This window comes from Lagenorhynchus albirostris, chromosome 8 (assembly GCF_949774975.1).
Source record: "Lagenorhynchus albirostris chromosome 8, mLagAlb1.1, whole genome shotgun sequence".
NCBI lineage: Eukaryota > Metazoa > Chordata > Mammalia > Artiodactyla > Delphinidae > Lagenorhynchus > Lagenorhynchus albirostris.
Genome location: NC_083102.1, coordinates 90,416,682 through 90,433,520, shown reverse-complemented (window position 1 = coordinate 90,433,520; position 16,839 = coordinate 90,416,682). Strand labels below are relative to the sequence as shown.

The following is a 16,839-nucleotide window of genomic DNA, read 5'->3' as shown; positions in this document are numbered from 1 at the left end:
CATTTTATACTTCAAAAAAGACTTTTGGTTCAGTTTTTTGTTTTTAATTATACCAGTTGTACACAAATAGTCTCCTTACTTTAAAAAAAGTTGAAACATTACAGATAAGGCATAAGTTCCCTTTAACTCCCATCCCAAATACAATCCCTGTACTTTCCTTCAAGTTACCCACTATTGTCTGTTTGCTCTGCCTCCATCTAGAACTTTATCATTGTCTACTCATGTATGTATGTTTACAAAAATAGAGAACTGTAATGTTCTTCCTTCATCTTAGACTTTATCCCTTGCTGATCTTTACTAATAGCGTGTAAAACTAAGACAATCCTGGCCTCCTCAAAATGTAGAATATACACTATTAGTACATAGCACAGCTTGGCACATAGTAAATGCTCAAGAAATCTTAAAGAATAAGAGATACATGTCACTGCTAAGGCTTAAGGTACTAATGAGGCAGATGGGGGAGTTGCCAGAGTCAAAGGTCAACAAAGTAGTGGGGATTATCACCACCTGGATTAAAACGTCCTCAGAGTAGATGACTCGATTGTCAGCTCCATGTTCCATGATTTCCAAATAGAATCCCTGAGAAACCATGCAGTCCTCGAGGTTGATGGCAGCATTTTACTAGCCATCTTGAAAAGGGCAGACACATGCTACAACTTCTTTGTCTGGCAAACAGCCCAGTATATCCTGGAGTGAGACCTAGTGCTGACTTGTCTCTGATGTGATAAAAACACAGCCACTGTGCTCTGGGTGGGCTGGCCTTCCCTAATCTGATTAGCAGCCTTGGCGGCAGCAGTACAACAGCCATAATGAAATAAATGCTCTCTTTCCAGAAGAGCAGGCTTATTCTTTTAGAGGAACTGCAGTGGTGGCGTTAATGCGTCTAGAAAGCCAAGGGCATAGTGGTTGGGGCAACACTGCATCTCTGAGAGTGGAGATGGCTTTTACTAGCATTTCCATCACTTCCGAGATGTGCTCAGAGCAAAGATCCCATTTTCCCAAGGTAACATTACTGGATTGAGAACTAGAAACTGTTCCTAGTACAAGCCATGAATATTCCTGGAACATTTAACTTGCTAATCAAATCCAGTTTCCTGGATCACTCTATGTAATAATTAACAACCCAGAACTATGAGAGAGGTTTGCAGCCAGCGAGTAGATTAGACTATCGCTTCAAGCCTCTGGTACAAAGATATTGCCTGAACCTTGCTAGGTTCAAAATATAGACTAAACAAGAAGCGCTTTTTCATTCAATAAGGACCCACTAAGTGCCAAGTATGGGAACTCACAGGGAGATGCAGCAAGGACTTCAGAGGCTCCCTAGGAGGGGAACTTGACCTTTCAAATGGAGAAAGACAGAGGCTGGATTTTTTTAAAAGAGTAAAGGAGGATTTAAAAAATTAAAATATTGGTATACAGAAAGTCCTTTTTTTCCTCCTGGCTAGTGCTGAATTTCAGCATCCTTAAAAAGCTGAGGACGTAACACTACCAGCTAAGATAAAATTTTCAAGATAATCTTGAAAATACAATTTTAGGTGGATTGCTATAAGAGATGAACTTTCTTTTAATTAAGGAAAGTTTTTCTAAAACTTAGTAACCATCAACCACTGAGTGTTAGTTGCCTACTCAATTTGACATTGGTGACTTTCAATAAACATTAAAAAAAAAAGCAGTCTTAATACACTTCATTTTAAAAAAAGATTTTTTAATTTATTTATTTTTGACTGCATTGGGTCTTCATTGCTGCATGCAGGCTTTTCTCTAGTTGCAGCCAGCGGGGACTACTCTTGGTTGTGGTGCGCGGGCTTCTCGTTGTGGTGGCTTCTCTTGTTGTGGAGCATAGGCTCCACTGCGTGGGGTTCAGTAGTTGTGGCACGTGGGCTCAGTAGTTGTGGCTTGTGGGCTCTAGAGCGCAGGCTCAGTAGTTGTGGCTCACGGGCTTAGTTCCTCCACAGCATGTGGGATCTTCCCGGGCCAGGGCTCGAACCCGTGTCCCCTGCATTGGCAGGTGGATTCTTAACCACTGTGCCACCAGGGAAGTCCTACACTTTAAGTTTTACATGCCAGTGTGTTTTTCTCTAAGTATCTTGGATAAAACATCGTAAGTATTTCTATAGTAAATAGTTGTAGTCATTTCTTAAACTTCCAGTTATACAAATAAAAATGTTTGAATGTAACTATTATAGGTGACAAAAGCTAACCAGAGAAACAAAAGCCTTTACTTTTGAAGGCCTTAAACCTTACCTGTGAATTGGCAAGTATTTGTATTTTTTAAAATTCTTACTGCCCTTCAGTTAGGGCACTCATGAATGAAGGTAAAGATAGGATACGCCAGAAAAATGAAACTTGGGCTCATGACTAGTATTCAAGTCTTAAGGTGTTTAACTGACTACATTTAAGTTAATCCTGCTATAAATCTGATTTTTTTTTTAATTGTCAGAGCTTTCCTGAGGATCCCTAGCCCAACCTCAGACATTAATCTCTCCTACTCATTTTTAAATGAGGTTAGCAACCAGAAGTTAAAACTCCACAAACAATGAACTGAGAGGGCTTGCCCCAATTAGGGTGTTTCTATGGCCTTCATGTTAAATATAGGTTAGAAATTAAAAAAAGAAACCTTGGAATTCATGGGCATAGGTAGGGAGGCACTTTGTTTCTACCCATCTCCTGTTGGATCGAAACTATCATCTTGCTACTTACGGGGAGGTGAAATGCAATGTGTGTGCAGCCTTGCAGAAAACCTGTAAAGAGCGTGGATGAGGCCTGCCTACACCTATTTTAGTGACTATCTTAAAACACTCAAATATTGACTTGGGTACTCTCTCACTTGTGACATTTCTTTTGAGATATCTAAGAATAGACAGGTGACTATTTTTAAGACCATGTTGATAAAAAAGTGCCGGAACCAGTCAGGATAAATTATGTTGCAGTTAAAACAGAAGACAAAAACCTCCCAGTCTCAGGCTAAAAACAGGAAAGGTTTTTAACTCTCTTATACTACATATACAGAAAAATTTATTGGCTAAGGTAATATCTGCTGGCTTCAGGCATAGCTGGATCAAGATAATCCAAGGTGATCCTTAAGGATTTGTCCTATTGCATCCCGTAGTTCTGCTTTCCTCTGTGTTGGCCCCAATCTCAAGCAGCCTCTACTAGTTCCAGGCAGACATCCATATAACTCCAAGTCTAGGGAGAGAGGTATTTTTCTCTCCCATGAAAATTCCAGTAATTCCCACAAAAATCCCGCAGGTCAGGCTTCCCTTGTCGCGCAGTGGTTAAGAATCTGCCAGTGCAAGGGAAACGGGTTTGAGCCCTGGCCTGGGAAGATCCCACATGCTGTGGAGGAACCAAGGCCGTGCGCCACAACTATTGAGCCTGAGCTCTAGAGCCCGCAAGCCGCAACTACTGAACCCACATGCCACAACTAGTGAAACGTGCACACCTAGAGCCCGTGCTCCACAACAAGAGAAGCCACGACAATGAGAAGCCCGTGCACCTCAACGAAGAGTAGCCCCGGCTCACCGCAACTAGAGAAAGCCCGCGCACAGCAAGAAAGACCCAACACAGCCAAAATGAATAAATAAATAAATAATAATAATAATTTTATTAAAAAAAAAATCCCACAAGTCACACTAACTGGAAATCTTAAGTTGCATGCCCATCCCTGAACCCATTACTGGGAAGAGGGAGATGGAAATGCAATGATTAGCCTGGAGCCCATGGAGGGATGAGCCTCATTCAGTGATGTGGGTTGAAAATGTGGAAGGACTAGTCACTTCAAATCTAGGAGCTGGGGCTTCCCTGGTGGCGCAGTGGTTGAGAGTCCGCCTGCCAATGCAGGGGACACGGGTTCGTGCCCCGGTCTGGGAAGATCCCACATGCCACGGGGTGGCTGGGCCCATGAGCCATGGCCGCTGAGCCTGCGCCTCCGGAGCCTGTGCTCCGCAACGAGAGAGGCCACAACGGTGAGAGGCCCGCGTACCGCAAGAAAAAAAAAAATCTAGGAGCTGTTTCCTGATAAAGGGATGTTAATGCAAGCCCAAGCAGCAGTTTCTATTGTATGGGTCCTAGACTGAAACTGCCTGACTCAGCCCCTGATGTTTTCCATATTATATTACTGGTGACAGTAATAATCCTGTATGCTCTCTAAATGGCTATGAGTAAGGGTTATTGAATTTTAGTTATTCATCCAACAAGTAGATACTGAGTGTACAGTATACTAGAAACTGTGCCACCTTATGGGAATACAAATTCCACTGAAATACAGTCCTCGCCCTCAAAGAGCTCCCGGGGATTGGGGTGGGGGGAGGACACTCAAAACTACAAATGAGTATCCTGCATATTATAAGTATGTAGATGGTACTGTGACCTTTGTCCTGAAATTTACTAGTCATCGAACCTACTTTTCTAGATGAATTCTGAAGCTTGCAAAGTACACTTAAATCTAATTTTCAAAACAGCAAAAACCTAGTAATTTTCATGAGAACAGTGTTAAGTAAATAGCCAGGTTTTAGGACCTAATGATCAAAGTCTAGAGTGTGATGTCTTTGTTTCACTGTCAACCCAAGAATTTGAAGTGAGACACATAGGTGGCATTCTAAGATGATAAAGGTGGTCTTTTTTTAAAAAGTTATTTGTTTTTGTCTGCATTGGGTCTTTGTTGCTGTATGCGGGCTTTCTCTAGTTGTAGAGAGCGGGGGCTGCTCTTTATTGTGGTGCGTGGGCTTCTCATTGCAGTGGCTTCTCTTTGTTGTGGAGCACGGGCTCTAGGCTCACGGGCTTAGTTGCTCTGTGGCATATTCCCAGACCAGGGGTCAAACCCATGTCCCCTGCATTGGCAGGCAGATTCTTAACCACTGCACCACTAGGGAAGTCCTGAGAAAGGTGATCTTGAAAGCACGTCTTGGATTTTTTTTTTGAACAAAAACAATGCCTCAGGGCGACAACTGTCATACATTCTTTTGAGATGGAACGGCCAACAGCTGGCAATCCCATCTGCCATTCAGAACTGCTGTAGAACTCTCCAGTGAAGACTGCCTTACGCTGAAGCATGTAGTGCCAAGTAAGTAAGTTCAGGGACAAGAGGCCCCTGTCAGCAGGAGTGAAGCATTGTTAGGCTTCACTAGCAAAAGGGATTCATTCCTCCTAAACTGTAACATCTTCAGAAATCAGAGGAAGTTGAATGAAATATAACAGAGAGAAAGAATTTGTTCAGGAGTGAAATTGGGAAGCATTCCTAAAGTGAACTCAAGTCCGGTGGTGATAGTCTTTTGTCTTGGACTGGAAATTTGTTAGGCGAAAGTAGATATTTAAGATTTAAGAAGGTTTTTAAAACATGGAGACAAGTCTTGATTTACGTTGTTTCCAAAAGCATTTATTGAGCACCTAAGATGTGCCCCATGTCACATGAGACAATGTTTATGCACAAAGGAATGTTACACGATGATGGTATTTGTCTCACTGTCTATTGGGGGAGATAAGGGCATAAACAAATAGTTACAAGATTATGTCATGTATGCTGTAACAGGCTTTTACAAGGTGTTGGTAGACAGCTGGGAGTGGAGAAGAGGGAGGAGAGAAAGTCATGTTTAAGTAGAAGCGTTGAAGATATGAGGTAGCTCACTAAGTTGATAAGGTCAAGAAGGGTCCATGTAGCAGAGAAATGAAGGTATAATATGAGGAGTATGTCTAGGGAACTTCAGGAGGCTAACGTAGGCAGGGCGAAACCATTGAAAGCTTTTGAACGAAGGAGTGATGTGATCAAAGTTGTGCCTCTGAAAATTCCTTCCGGCAATGTTATAGAGGGTTAGGCTGGACAAGGGAAGAGTTTGGCAGTAGGAACACGAGCCAGGAGGCTCCTGCTGGCTTTCAGACCAGATGTGAGCAGAGACTGAACTAAGGCAGCGTGATGAGGTTGGAGTGATGGGGGCAGGATGGCTAGTTGCCACTAGTGTAGAAGTGACGGGACCTGATGAAGGGAGGAGGTGAAGGAGACAGAAGTGTCCAGTGTGATTCCCAGGCTGAGCTGGCTTCCAGGGTATGTGACTCGTGCAGCCTCACAGGGCCTCCCACTCAGAAGAGTCCCTACTGGTACCATCCTGAAATCACTGATAATTTCTGAATGAGGGGCCCCACGTGCTCATTTTCCTTTTGTACTGGGTCCTGTGAATCGTATGGTCTGTCCTGTTCCCAGGTTTCTGCGTTCAGCTAAGGGTGGGGGGATCATGGTACTAGCAACTGCAACTGGAAGCAGAAGAGATGGGTGGAGTGATGAGTTCAGTTTTGCAGCCCATGTGCCTGTGGGTCATCAAAGTAGTGATGGTCAATAGGCTGTTAGAAATTAGATGTAAATCGCAAGCCAGGTACATGCTAGAGTCATCCATGTGGGGCGTACCAAGGCCAGGGTGGTAGAGCCCTGGGATGTGGATGAAAGGGTGTAGAGGAGAAAGAAGCTGGAAACGGAACCTTCGGGAGCATTAATGTGTAAGAGATCAGAGAGGGAGAGAGAAAATGGGGGTGGGGGGCGGAGTCAGTCCTTTGGGAAATTTTTAGAGGGAACTGTGTCCTGGAAGCCAAGGAAAAGTCTTAAGAAGGGAAGAATCGTGAGAAACACATGCCACAGAATTATCAAATAGGGACACTGTCCATTGCATTTGGCAATTAGAGGGTTGGTGGTCATTACGGAGACCAGTGGTGGAGATGGAAGCCACATTCCAATGGGATGGAGGAGAAACCAGGAGGAAACAAAAGCGAGTGCAAACTATCCTTTTAAGAACCTGGGCTGTGAAGTCAAAGGGAGGAAAGGAGTAGAGGGGTGTGGAGAATAAAGCTTTTTGATTTTTTTTTTTTCCTCTTAACACGGGGGAATCGAGCAGGTTTGTGCGTGTGAGAGCATTGCTCTCAGGAGATGAGATGGGGGCACACTTTCCAGGGCAGAAGCACAAAAGATAAAAGTGGGAACGGAGACAGACACATTCATAGATGGAGTGGTCAGAATAGATGCATGCAAAAACCAACAAATCTAATTCTTTCAGTAATGGTAAGTTTACCACTGTAGGTGAAGCGTTAAGGCACACCGGGGACTTTCAGAGAGTGTTGAAGGTGCTTGCCCTCTGGGAAAGGACACTGACCTGCGACAGACAGAACTGCCGAGTAGCAGGGAGGGTTCAGCTGCTGTGAGAGCAGAGGCCGGTTTCCCCCAAAGAGGCAGAACCGAACGCTGCCTGCAATTTGTATGGATGAAAAACTGTAATCACCTTTGGCCCAGGGTATCGGAAGTTCCACAAAGGGAGAAGACATTTGCTTGTGAATCTTAAGTTCTGAAGACCCTCCATCACAATATTAAGACCGTCGCAAGGGCACCCGCTCTCTCGGCGTTCAGGGCTGCCCAGGTAGCACCTGTAGATCCTGAGCACCGCGTAGAGGCAAAAATCTCCAGAGGCTGCAGCAGGGCAAGTCTTGATTTGGTGAATAATTAATGTATCACCGAGACAAGACCTAAGGCCTCCCTCCGTGGAAAGGATGTAGATAAACTCACAAAGCAGCTTACTCTATGGTCTAATGATTAAACTTCCCTGGGCCCCTATTTCATTGCAACTAAGTTAAAAGCTGACCAACTGGCCACTTAACCGCTTCTCCCTGGGGTGATTAATTGGGAAACCAAATCTCCTGACTGGACTAACAACTAACTCTACTCCCCTCATTCCAGGGAGCACTTCTGCCCAGAGGACTAAAGAAAGCTCAAGCTCTGATTCCAGCCATTGCTAAGGCAGCAGAATTGGGTTAATTCACAGAAGGGGTGGCAGAGTCACACCACCAGCCTCTCTTCCCTCTCCAACCCCTAGAAGGGTGAGCGTGTATTTACCCCTTATTTAACCAGACAGGTCACACGCAATGCTGCTGGAGACCCGACGTTAGAGGCTTGCTCGCACGTCTCACCATTTGTACACCATGGAATTCCTGTCTAGAATTTGCGAGGTTGTGCTTTGTGGAGGTTGTGGACAAGTGTGTCTCATGAGAGACTTCCAGCTTCGTGGCTGAGTCGACCCTTTCACGGTAAGATGGGAAAAAAGCGTCACTACCAAGAGCGACGTTCGAGAAGTTACCTGAATTCGAGCCATACGTCTGGATTTAGGTAAAAAGTAGATTGAAAAACAAAAAACAGAATTAGATGGGTAATTCAATGCTGTGGCCACCTGGGTAGCAGGGACTCCAGGCAGGTCCGCAAAGGCAGCGGAGCGAAGAGCACTTTCCTTCGTTCGAATGAAGACATCAGAGGTGGCGCCCAGCCCGGGCTCAGCAATACATGGGGGCTTCCCTGCTTTCTCAGGAGCAAACCTGCCAGGTCGACCCTCTTTCTAAAGGGTTTAACCAGCCCTCCCGGAGCGCTGGGTGCCAGAGTTTATAGCCTTGGGCACCTCTTCATGACTCACTCCTTACAAATGTAAATGCACGAGCCAGTGCGCCCGTAGGTCCCGACCCGCCTCCTCGCCTGCGATCCGAGCACCTCCTGCCCCTGCCCTGCGCACCGCTGGGGACGCGCACCCTGCGGCCGCCCCTCAGCTCTGCGCAGGGAACGTTAAGAGCCACAGCCCCGCCGCGTCCACAGATGCGGCCTTAAAACAAAAGAGGCGCCGGGGGAGGGTTGGACCTGGCCCTCACCCCCTCCCCGCCAAGTCGGGGCCGCCCGCCCCCTCCGCCCCGGCTCCCCGTGTGCGCATGAGCAGAGGCGCCACCCTCGGTTCCTCCCAGGGCGAAACTTTCTAATTCCCTTCTTTGGGCTCCGGGGCTGCCAGGAGCCGGGAGAGCGCTCGCCCCGCCGGGTGAGGAGAACAAAGTGGCGGCGCGATTTTTCCCTCCCCATCCCCCCGCTTCCGTGGGAGCGGCAGGAAATGCGAGGGCCCCTCTCTTCTCCCTGAATATTTGCCTTATTTTTTTCTCCCCCTCTCCAGAAAGGAAGACGGCGGAAAAGAGCCGGCGGCTCGGCGGCCGTGTCCTCCCCTCCTCTGCTGTGTCCCCTCGGCTGCAGGGACTGGCCATGGGGCGGCTCCAGATGTTCGCGTTCAGTTTCTTAGGTAATTCCGAGGAAACGGTGGGGGAAGGGCGTGGGCTTGGACGCGGGGAAAGAATAAACCAAGCTGTTGGTCCCAGCTTCGGGGGAGCCTGGGGGATCGGGAGGGGGCATCGGGAGAGGGGCCCGGTGGAAATTCTGCGCTGGGATTAAACGCCAGCGCCCTGGGTGGTAGCCGGGGACGGTGTGCGAGGACCGCAGGCGACTGCATCGCGGGGGGCTGTGCCAGAGCTCCGGGTGCTCCCGCGGCTGCCTTTCTGGGCTTGGCATCTCCGGCCTTTTCTTGGTGGGTCTCTCCGTCGCTGGGGTCAGGCTTCATGGGGTGGAGGGCTCGCTAGGAGCCCGTTTTCCGGGAAAGTGCCGCGAGCTGAGCGCAGGCATCGTCCTGGGAACAGATTGGGGCCATGTGGCTTTAATTAAGCATCGCTGTTTGCCCCCGGATGGCGCCAGAAACAGCTGGACCGGGAGCGTCCCCGGAATGACGAATTGTTGAAGCCAATCCAAAGCCGCAGGGACTGTCCACCGGCCCCTCGCTCGGGAGAGTGGCGTCCCCCGCGAGCCCCACCATCCCCCGTCGCCGGGCGAAGCGCCCGCGTCTTCCGAGCGTGCATGCACACACACTCACGCGCCCGCACGCTCACAGATTTCCGCGCACACACACGCGCTGTCACGCTGAGGATATACAGGCTGCCGCGTGCGCGCGGGTTCACAGACACACACGTGCGCGAGTACGGGTGTGCGGCGTTTGGCCACCTGCCTCCCTGCGCCCAGGTCCAGGCGTGTCGAAGTGCCCGGAGCTGCTTCCCGGGCAGATTAGGGTGGGCGCGAGTGTAGGTGGGTTTCCTGGGAGTGATGCTCTTGGCTGCTGGACAAACTTGACGTCTCTGTTTCTGTCTGAATCCTCCTCTCCGCGTCCTGCCTTCCCGGCCTCGATCATCTCCCCATTGAGTCTCTTTTCTGTGTATCCTGCTTTTTTTCTGAATCTACTCTCTCCCCGCCCCTGCTTATTCCCTTTGCTGGGGCCCGCTCCCTGCTTGTGCCCTACCCTGTTGCCTGACCCTTCCACAGCCCTGTGCGGAGCCCAAGTGAGTGCTCAAGAACCCGAGTTCAGCTACGGCTGCGCGGAGGGCAGCTGCTACCCGGCCACCGGCGACCTTCTCATCGGCCGAGCCCAGAAGCTCTCGGTGACCTCGACCTGTGGGCTGTACAAACCCGAGCCTTACTGTATCGTCAGCCACCTCCAGGTGAGGGGAGAGATGGCTCCAGGCTCTGCGCGCGCGAGCCTCCTCCAGTCCAGACCGAAGGGGAAGGCCCAGGGGACTCCGCATCCTGCCAGCGATCCAGATAGGAAGCGCCGCAGCCAGGGAGTCCCGGGATTAGGCTGGTAGCTCTCACCCTTTTGCACTGTGGTGGCTCACAGTTTGCACAGTTGCATCCGCCAAACATTTCCTGCCGCGGCCACAGTCAATGTGGAAAGGCAGGGCTGCAGACAGATCTGGTGGCCCTGCCCCCAAGCCCTGACCTCTAAAAGACCCGGGCGTCTAAAAGACCCGTGTCTTTTTTTTTTGTTGGTTGGTTTGGTTTGTTTTTTAATCCTTTTCTTTTTGGAAATGTATATAAAAGGTGGTTTAACCTCTTCTTTTTTATATACTGAGTGGTGATCTTGGCCTTTTCCCAAATCTTTCACTTGGATAAAGAGTATTCCAGCACTGACAGACACCTTGCAAGGTCACTCCCGTCATGGAGAAAAACACTCCAATGTTTTTGTCTCCTCATTTGGTGTTGTTCCCATCTACTTCCATTAGATAGCAGAATCAGATGCTTGCTTTTTCAGAATGCCCTGGTTGCCATGGTACCCGATAGAGGAGGACCAAAATGAAATTTCCGAGTGTTATCTGTTTCTAAAAGTAGACCCAGATCCTAGCTTTCAAAGGTCACGTTTTTTGTTGTTGTTTTGTTTTTTTGGTGGTACACCGGCTTCTCACTGTTGTGGCCTCTCCCGTTGTGGAGCACAGGCTCTGGACGCGCAGGCTCAGCGGCCATGGCTCACGGCCCCAGCCGCTCCGCGGCATGTGGGATCTTCCCGGACCGGGGCGCGAACCCGTGTCCCCTGCATCGGCAGGCGGACTCTCAACCACTGCGCCACCAGGGAAGCCCCAAAAGTCACGTTTTTAATAAAACGTAATTTTAAAAGAAGGCTCAAAGCATAAACCACCGAGAATCAAAATCCCTTTCCTTGATTTTGAAAAGGGAGGCAGGTATCTCTGGCCTCTAAAGCCAGCATAAGGGCTTAATCTCCTGCGCAGGGCAAGTGCCAAGCCACTTGTTCGAAACTTGGTCACTGCACCCGCCTGCAGATCTGCCCTTCAGGAGTGGGACAGAATACCGTGTGGTTTGCAGGCAGATGCCTTCAAATGGAGTCACGTTTACAAAGCAGGAGGAGAGCCCATTCTGGAGACCTGATAAATTAAACCAAAGGAATGTGGTAAAGTGGATTCCACTTACTTGCTTCCAGGTTTATACGGAGATGTCTAGACTGCTTCCTCCTGATTAGAAGGGAGGCTGTAATTAAACTTTTTTTAAGTTCTGGTAATTGTTCTCCAGTATTAGTTTCCTTGGCTACAAGTTACTGAAGGCAGTTGATGTTACCTTTTCTAATATTAGCATGTAAATTTTACCCAAAATATTATGCTAACATTTAACCTCCGAGGCCAGGGCATCCTGTAAATGAGTCACCAGATCCTGAAACCAGCTTTGACCAGAATGAGAATTGGATTATTTGCCTTAAAAGCAAGTAGAGCCAGACTCTCTGGTTTATGTGATTAGCCGTGAAATTGTGGAGGACTCTTCACAGATATTAGAGACTAGAGAAAGGCCCTGGGTGTGTACTTCTCTCAGATGTTGAACAGGTGAAAAATTGAGGCAGGAAGCCGTAAGTATTTTGTCTAGGGTCCCATTGTATTCCTGACTTCTAGTTGGTACATCTTGCCAGTCTCTAAATCCTTTTGGGAGGAGGGTGATAAGTAATAGCTAGCTAAATAAATACAAACAAAAAAAGTACAGTCAGTTGATACTGTCCTTATAAGATTACCCCCCTTGCTTAAATGTTGTTTGTAAGATGTGTGTGGGTCTCTAGATTTCCATCTCAGTGTCACTTTCAGACCTAAGAGTAATATGCATTTCAGAAAATCTTAGAGAGCAAAGCCTTATGTGGAAAAGGAAACTTTAAGTGATGCTGTTTATAATTCACAGTGATGCAGTGCAATGAGGGCTCTTTTGGCTGTGACCCTCATTTTAAGGAAAAGGAAAGTGAGAAGAGAGAAGTTCAAAGCTACTCTAAAACCTAAAGTATATTTTTAGTTCGGGTCCAATTTGGCGTTCTTTGAATTGGTCCCAGTTTTCAGTGCTCCCAACATGAGAGTCTGGTGTCCTCTTCCTGGATATTCTGAGCAGTTTGTAGGCTAGCCTGCTCGCTGCCACTGCGAATTCACTGCTGGGGCAGAGGAGAAGCTAAGAAATCTTTATCTGTAGTTCCCAAAGCTGCTTAAATACGTCTGCCTAATAACTGGTTTCTGCTTTATATAGGTTTTTGAAAATCAGGCCAATTGAACTGTTCTCTTTTTATTTTCAGTTTCCTTTATGTCAGCAAAAATTCTCTAAAAGCTCCTCAGCAGTTTGCTTCAAGAGTAAACTTCTCCAGTTATTCACTGAGATTAAGACTTAAGCCTAGAACTTTCATTTTGATTAAATTAATAGCTTGTGGAAACAATGCCGCCTTCTACTTTTGACCTTGAAGTTGCAAGAGAAGAGGAAAATTTCAGGAGTATTTCATACTCAGTTAAGTTAAAAAGTGAAAGACGTATGACAGGTCATTTAAGTAATTTTGGCACATGCATTTTTCTTGAAGCAAGTAGGTTGGGTTTTTGTATCGTGGGCTTGATTTTGGTGTGTGTGCACGCGCAATTGCTTCCTAGACTCATAGAACTGACTTTGCTTTCAGGAGGACAAAAAATGCTTCATATGCAATTCACAAGATCCTTATCATGAAACCCTGAACCCTGACAGTCATCTCATTGAAAATGTGGTCACGACATTTGCTCCAAACCGTCTTAAGATCTGGTGGCAATCCGAAAATGGTATGTGGTTGGTATGGGGATAAGTTCCAAAGAGTGTGATGGGTCACCTGGAAGGGGTTTACGGGCTCCTGGGTGTTTGTAATTACGATTGGTTTCTCTATCCTGGAATTATGGCCTTTGACAGATTTACTGCCTGAAGCACTAACTTCTCTTGATAAAATCCGATCTTTCTTCCTGAAGTATGCACTTCCTATAAGAAAGAGGTCTTTCATGCGAGACCAAAGGAGTATTTCATAGTCTTCATACTGAGGGGGCCTTGGGGAGCGTGGGCATGGGCCGGGGGCAGTCTGGGGAGGGTGTGGAAAGGCCCTGTATCATCTCAGGCCCTTATTCCTCCACAAAACAGCATCTTTCATTTTCATCAACCCCAAAGGAAAGGGCAGAATCAACGCCCACCATCTTCTTTCCATCTAGAGAACATTTAATCATAGTACTCTGAGTGTACATTAGATGTAGTTTTTCAGACTCAACGTGGATAATGACCCCAAGTCAGCTTTTCCAGTGAGTGTGTGAATCCCACCGTTTTTCCTTTCTTTGCCTCTTGGGTTTTGGTTTAATAAATTCATCAAATATGATACTGTTGTGGTACAACTAAGCCCAAATTAGTTTTGCATTTGTTTCAAACTTGAATTCTGAAATTTGAGGATTAAAGGTAGAGTTAATGTGTTTGTCATTAACAGTGTTACCATTAGAGCTTTTGTTTTTGATTAATTTATTTTTGGCTGCGTTGGGTCTATGTCGGTGCGCGTGACCTTTCTCTAGTTGCAACGAGCAGGGGTTACTCTTCATTGCGGTGTGCAGGCTTCTCATTGCGGTGGCTTCTCTTTTTGTGGAGCACGGGCTCTAGGCGTGCGGGCCTCAGTACTTGCGGCATGTGGGCTCAGTAGTTGTGGCTCGAGGGCTCAGTAGTTGTGGCTCGAGGGCTCTAGAGCACAGGCTCAGTAGTTGTGGCATACGGGCTTAGTTGCTTCACGGCATGTGGGATCTTCCCAGGTCAGGGATCGAACCCATGTCCCGTGCATTTGCAGGCGGATTCTTAACCACTGCGCCACCAGGGAAGTCCCGACCACTAGATCTTTTTTACAAAACATTTATGAGAAAGGACTCTCAAAGAAGTGATTCTAAGCCTGGGCAGAGAAAGCCTGGGACTTCTGAACCATATAGAGCTTATGACAAATGTGGGCTGTCTCTGACTGTCCACCTTTTTCCAGTGAGACCGAAAGACAATTAGAAGAAGGATGCCTCAACATCAGTATCAAGTTGAGAGACAGTAAAATAGTTCATCACGTGCTGTTGTTCTAGAGGAGGGTTTTTCTTGGTTACATCAGGACTTAATCAGTCTCTACAACTTTGAGTTTGTGGGACAAAAGAGGCCAAATGCCAGAAAGAAGGGATTTTCAAATAGAGGGGTTTGAGGGCGCTGTCACTCTGTCACAAGAGATCAGATGAGATTAGATGGATGGAACTTAGTTTTAGAAAGTCAGACTGAATGTTACTGTCCCCTCTCATCTCTCTGCTGTCTGATAGGTCACAAGTGAAGACTTTGTTTAGGAATGTGATTTTATCTATTTATGTTTTGTCCAAGATGAGCTTTACGTGATGTGACGTGTTAAATTATCAGTGCTCAGGCCCAGAAACAGTCTTGGAATGTGCACCTACTTTTAACTTACCCCTCCTGATGCTTTACTACTAGGTCCGACAGAAATCAAGTACACCATAGAAGAATGATCTCATTTCTTTTCTCCGTAGATTTTTCTTCCCATATTTAAAAAAAAAACAAAAACAAAAAAAACCCTGCAGTGCTTTATCAGGTTAGGAATCTAAAATGGAATGCGCTTTTCAAGCCCACATTGCCGGATATGTTCTTATGTTACAGAACTGGTCCTAGTCTTTCTTGTACTTTACGCTATTTCGTTATCTCTTCATTTTAAACAAATAGTGCAGGTTTTTAAAAGCCTGGGAAAGGAGAGACAGATAGTTGCTTAGCTAACCTTGTTGTGGAGAGTAGGTTTGTAGTACAGTTTCTTTCTAATAAGTTAGATAAGGTTAGTTAGCACGGCTATGTTTTTCTTTAACATTCCAACTAACTCATATCCGTTCCAGTGGCCACTTCCCCCCCACCCCCATCCCCAATTGACTTGGCAGTTGTCCAGTGGGAGAGTTTATTTCAAAAGTCCTACTGATTTCCCGAAAATACACCAGCCTGTGACATCATTCATCCCGACACATTCCTGTCTTCCTGCATTTAAGACTTCTTTTGCTTCAGAAGATGGACCCCCAAAAGCTCTCTGGAGCACAGGAAATGTGGAAAGGTCTCCTTCGCTAAACAGGCAGGCTTGAGGGCCCAAGAGATTGGGGAGGAGGTGCTTTCCGTCCCTGGAATTCCAGTGGATTGACCCCCAGGGCATAGTGCAGAGGCTCATTTGTTTGTTCAGGCTTTCCCCTGAAAGGGAAGATGTTAGTATTTGTTCTGGGCCAGTTTATTTATTTGACCCATTCTTTGTCTCTTTGGCATTGTTTCTCGGTTGTGGAAATGCACCCAAAGCCTTCTCCGTCAGGGATAGGTTTTTCTAAATTGGAGTGTAACTCACAAAACGTTGTGGACTCTTATTTGTTTTCTTTGCTGCTGCACAGAACAAAAGGAATATGTTTGTGTCGACTGGAAGAGGATTGTGTTCCTGGGCTTCAGACAGCAAAGCTGAACCCCTACTGTGCACAGGAAGTGCCCCCTCTTGTTTCGCCTTTGAGAAAGTCCCTTGGCTAAGTGGGTTGGGAAGACTTTTCATTTTTTTCCTAAGCAAAAGATGTCTTTCTTGACAGCAACTAAAGGCTGTCATTCTGACATTCTGCCAGATGTCTTGTTCCAGGGAATACATTCAATACGTTGAACTCCAGAATGATTGATGAACAACTGAAGAATCATTCTGAGATGTGCTCCATCGCCTGAATCAAGCCAGGGTTTTATCATTATTTATCTTACCTTCTGCTTAAGATGGACCGCAGAGAGAACTCCTATGCGGAGCCTAAGGATACTTGAAGAGAATTGTCTCAGTTGTTCACAGATTTCCCGTTTACCTTGCTGTTTCCTTTTGTCTTTTCAAAAAAATCTCCTATAGGCGTGGAAAATGTAACCATCCAACTGGATTTGGAAGCAGAATTCCATTTCACTCATCTCATCATGACCTTCAAGGTAAGGTCTAACTTTCTCACAAATTCCCCTTTCAGAATCGATGGCTGTTGCGGCTTGGCCTCAGTAGGAACCTAAACATTATTATTTCTATAAATTGGGATAATTGAACAGCTTTTCAACATGGGCATGAAGAACTATGCCTAACAGATACTCTCTCTTCATGGCCGTAAGTAGAGAGAGTCACTGTTCTAAGATGATTCGACTGTAAACTTTTAATTAGATATCTGTTTATTTCCCCATGGAGACAGGCAGCTTTGACCTGCTCCCAAATCATAGTAAGACATCTGGAGAATCAGTCCCTGCTCCCTTGGGTTGATGTTTTAATGCTGACTTTGGTAACTGAAAAGGAAGTGTATTATCTTTAGTTTTCAAGGTTTTGCAAAATATGTGGGAATGGTTTTTGAGTTCCTTAAGAAATGTGCTTCCCTTCTTCAACGTGGATT

General features: G+C 46.5%; 1 protein-coding gene across 1 annotated transcript in view; it reads left to right on the top strand.

The window, feature by feature from the left end:
• Positions 1-8,759: 8,759 nt before the first annotated feature.
• The window catches only part of LAMB1 (laminin subunit beta 1), a 73,644-nt gene continuing 65,564 nt past the window's right edge, over positions 8,760-16,839 (top strand). Inside the window, exons 1-5 of the mRNA XM_060157293.1 lie at positions 8,760-8,822; positions 8,952-9,074; positions 10,139-10,314; positions 13,071-13,206; positions 16,323-16,396. Of these exons, the coding sequence (XP_060013276.1) occupies positions 9,038-9,074; positions 10,139-10,314; positions 13,071-13,206; positions 16,323-16,396 (423 nt within the window). The 5' untranslated portion in view covers positions 8,760-8,822; positions 8,952-9,037. The remainder of the gene's footprint in view (positions 8,823-8,951; positions 9,075-10,138; positions 10,315-13,070; positions 13,207-16,322; positions 16,397-16,839) is intronic.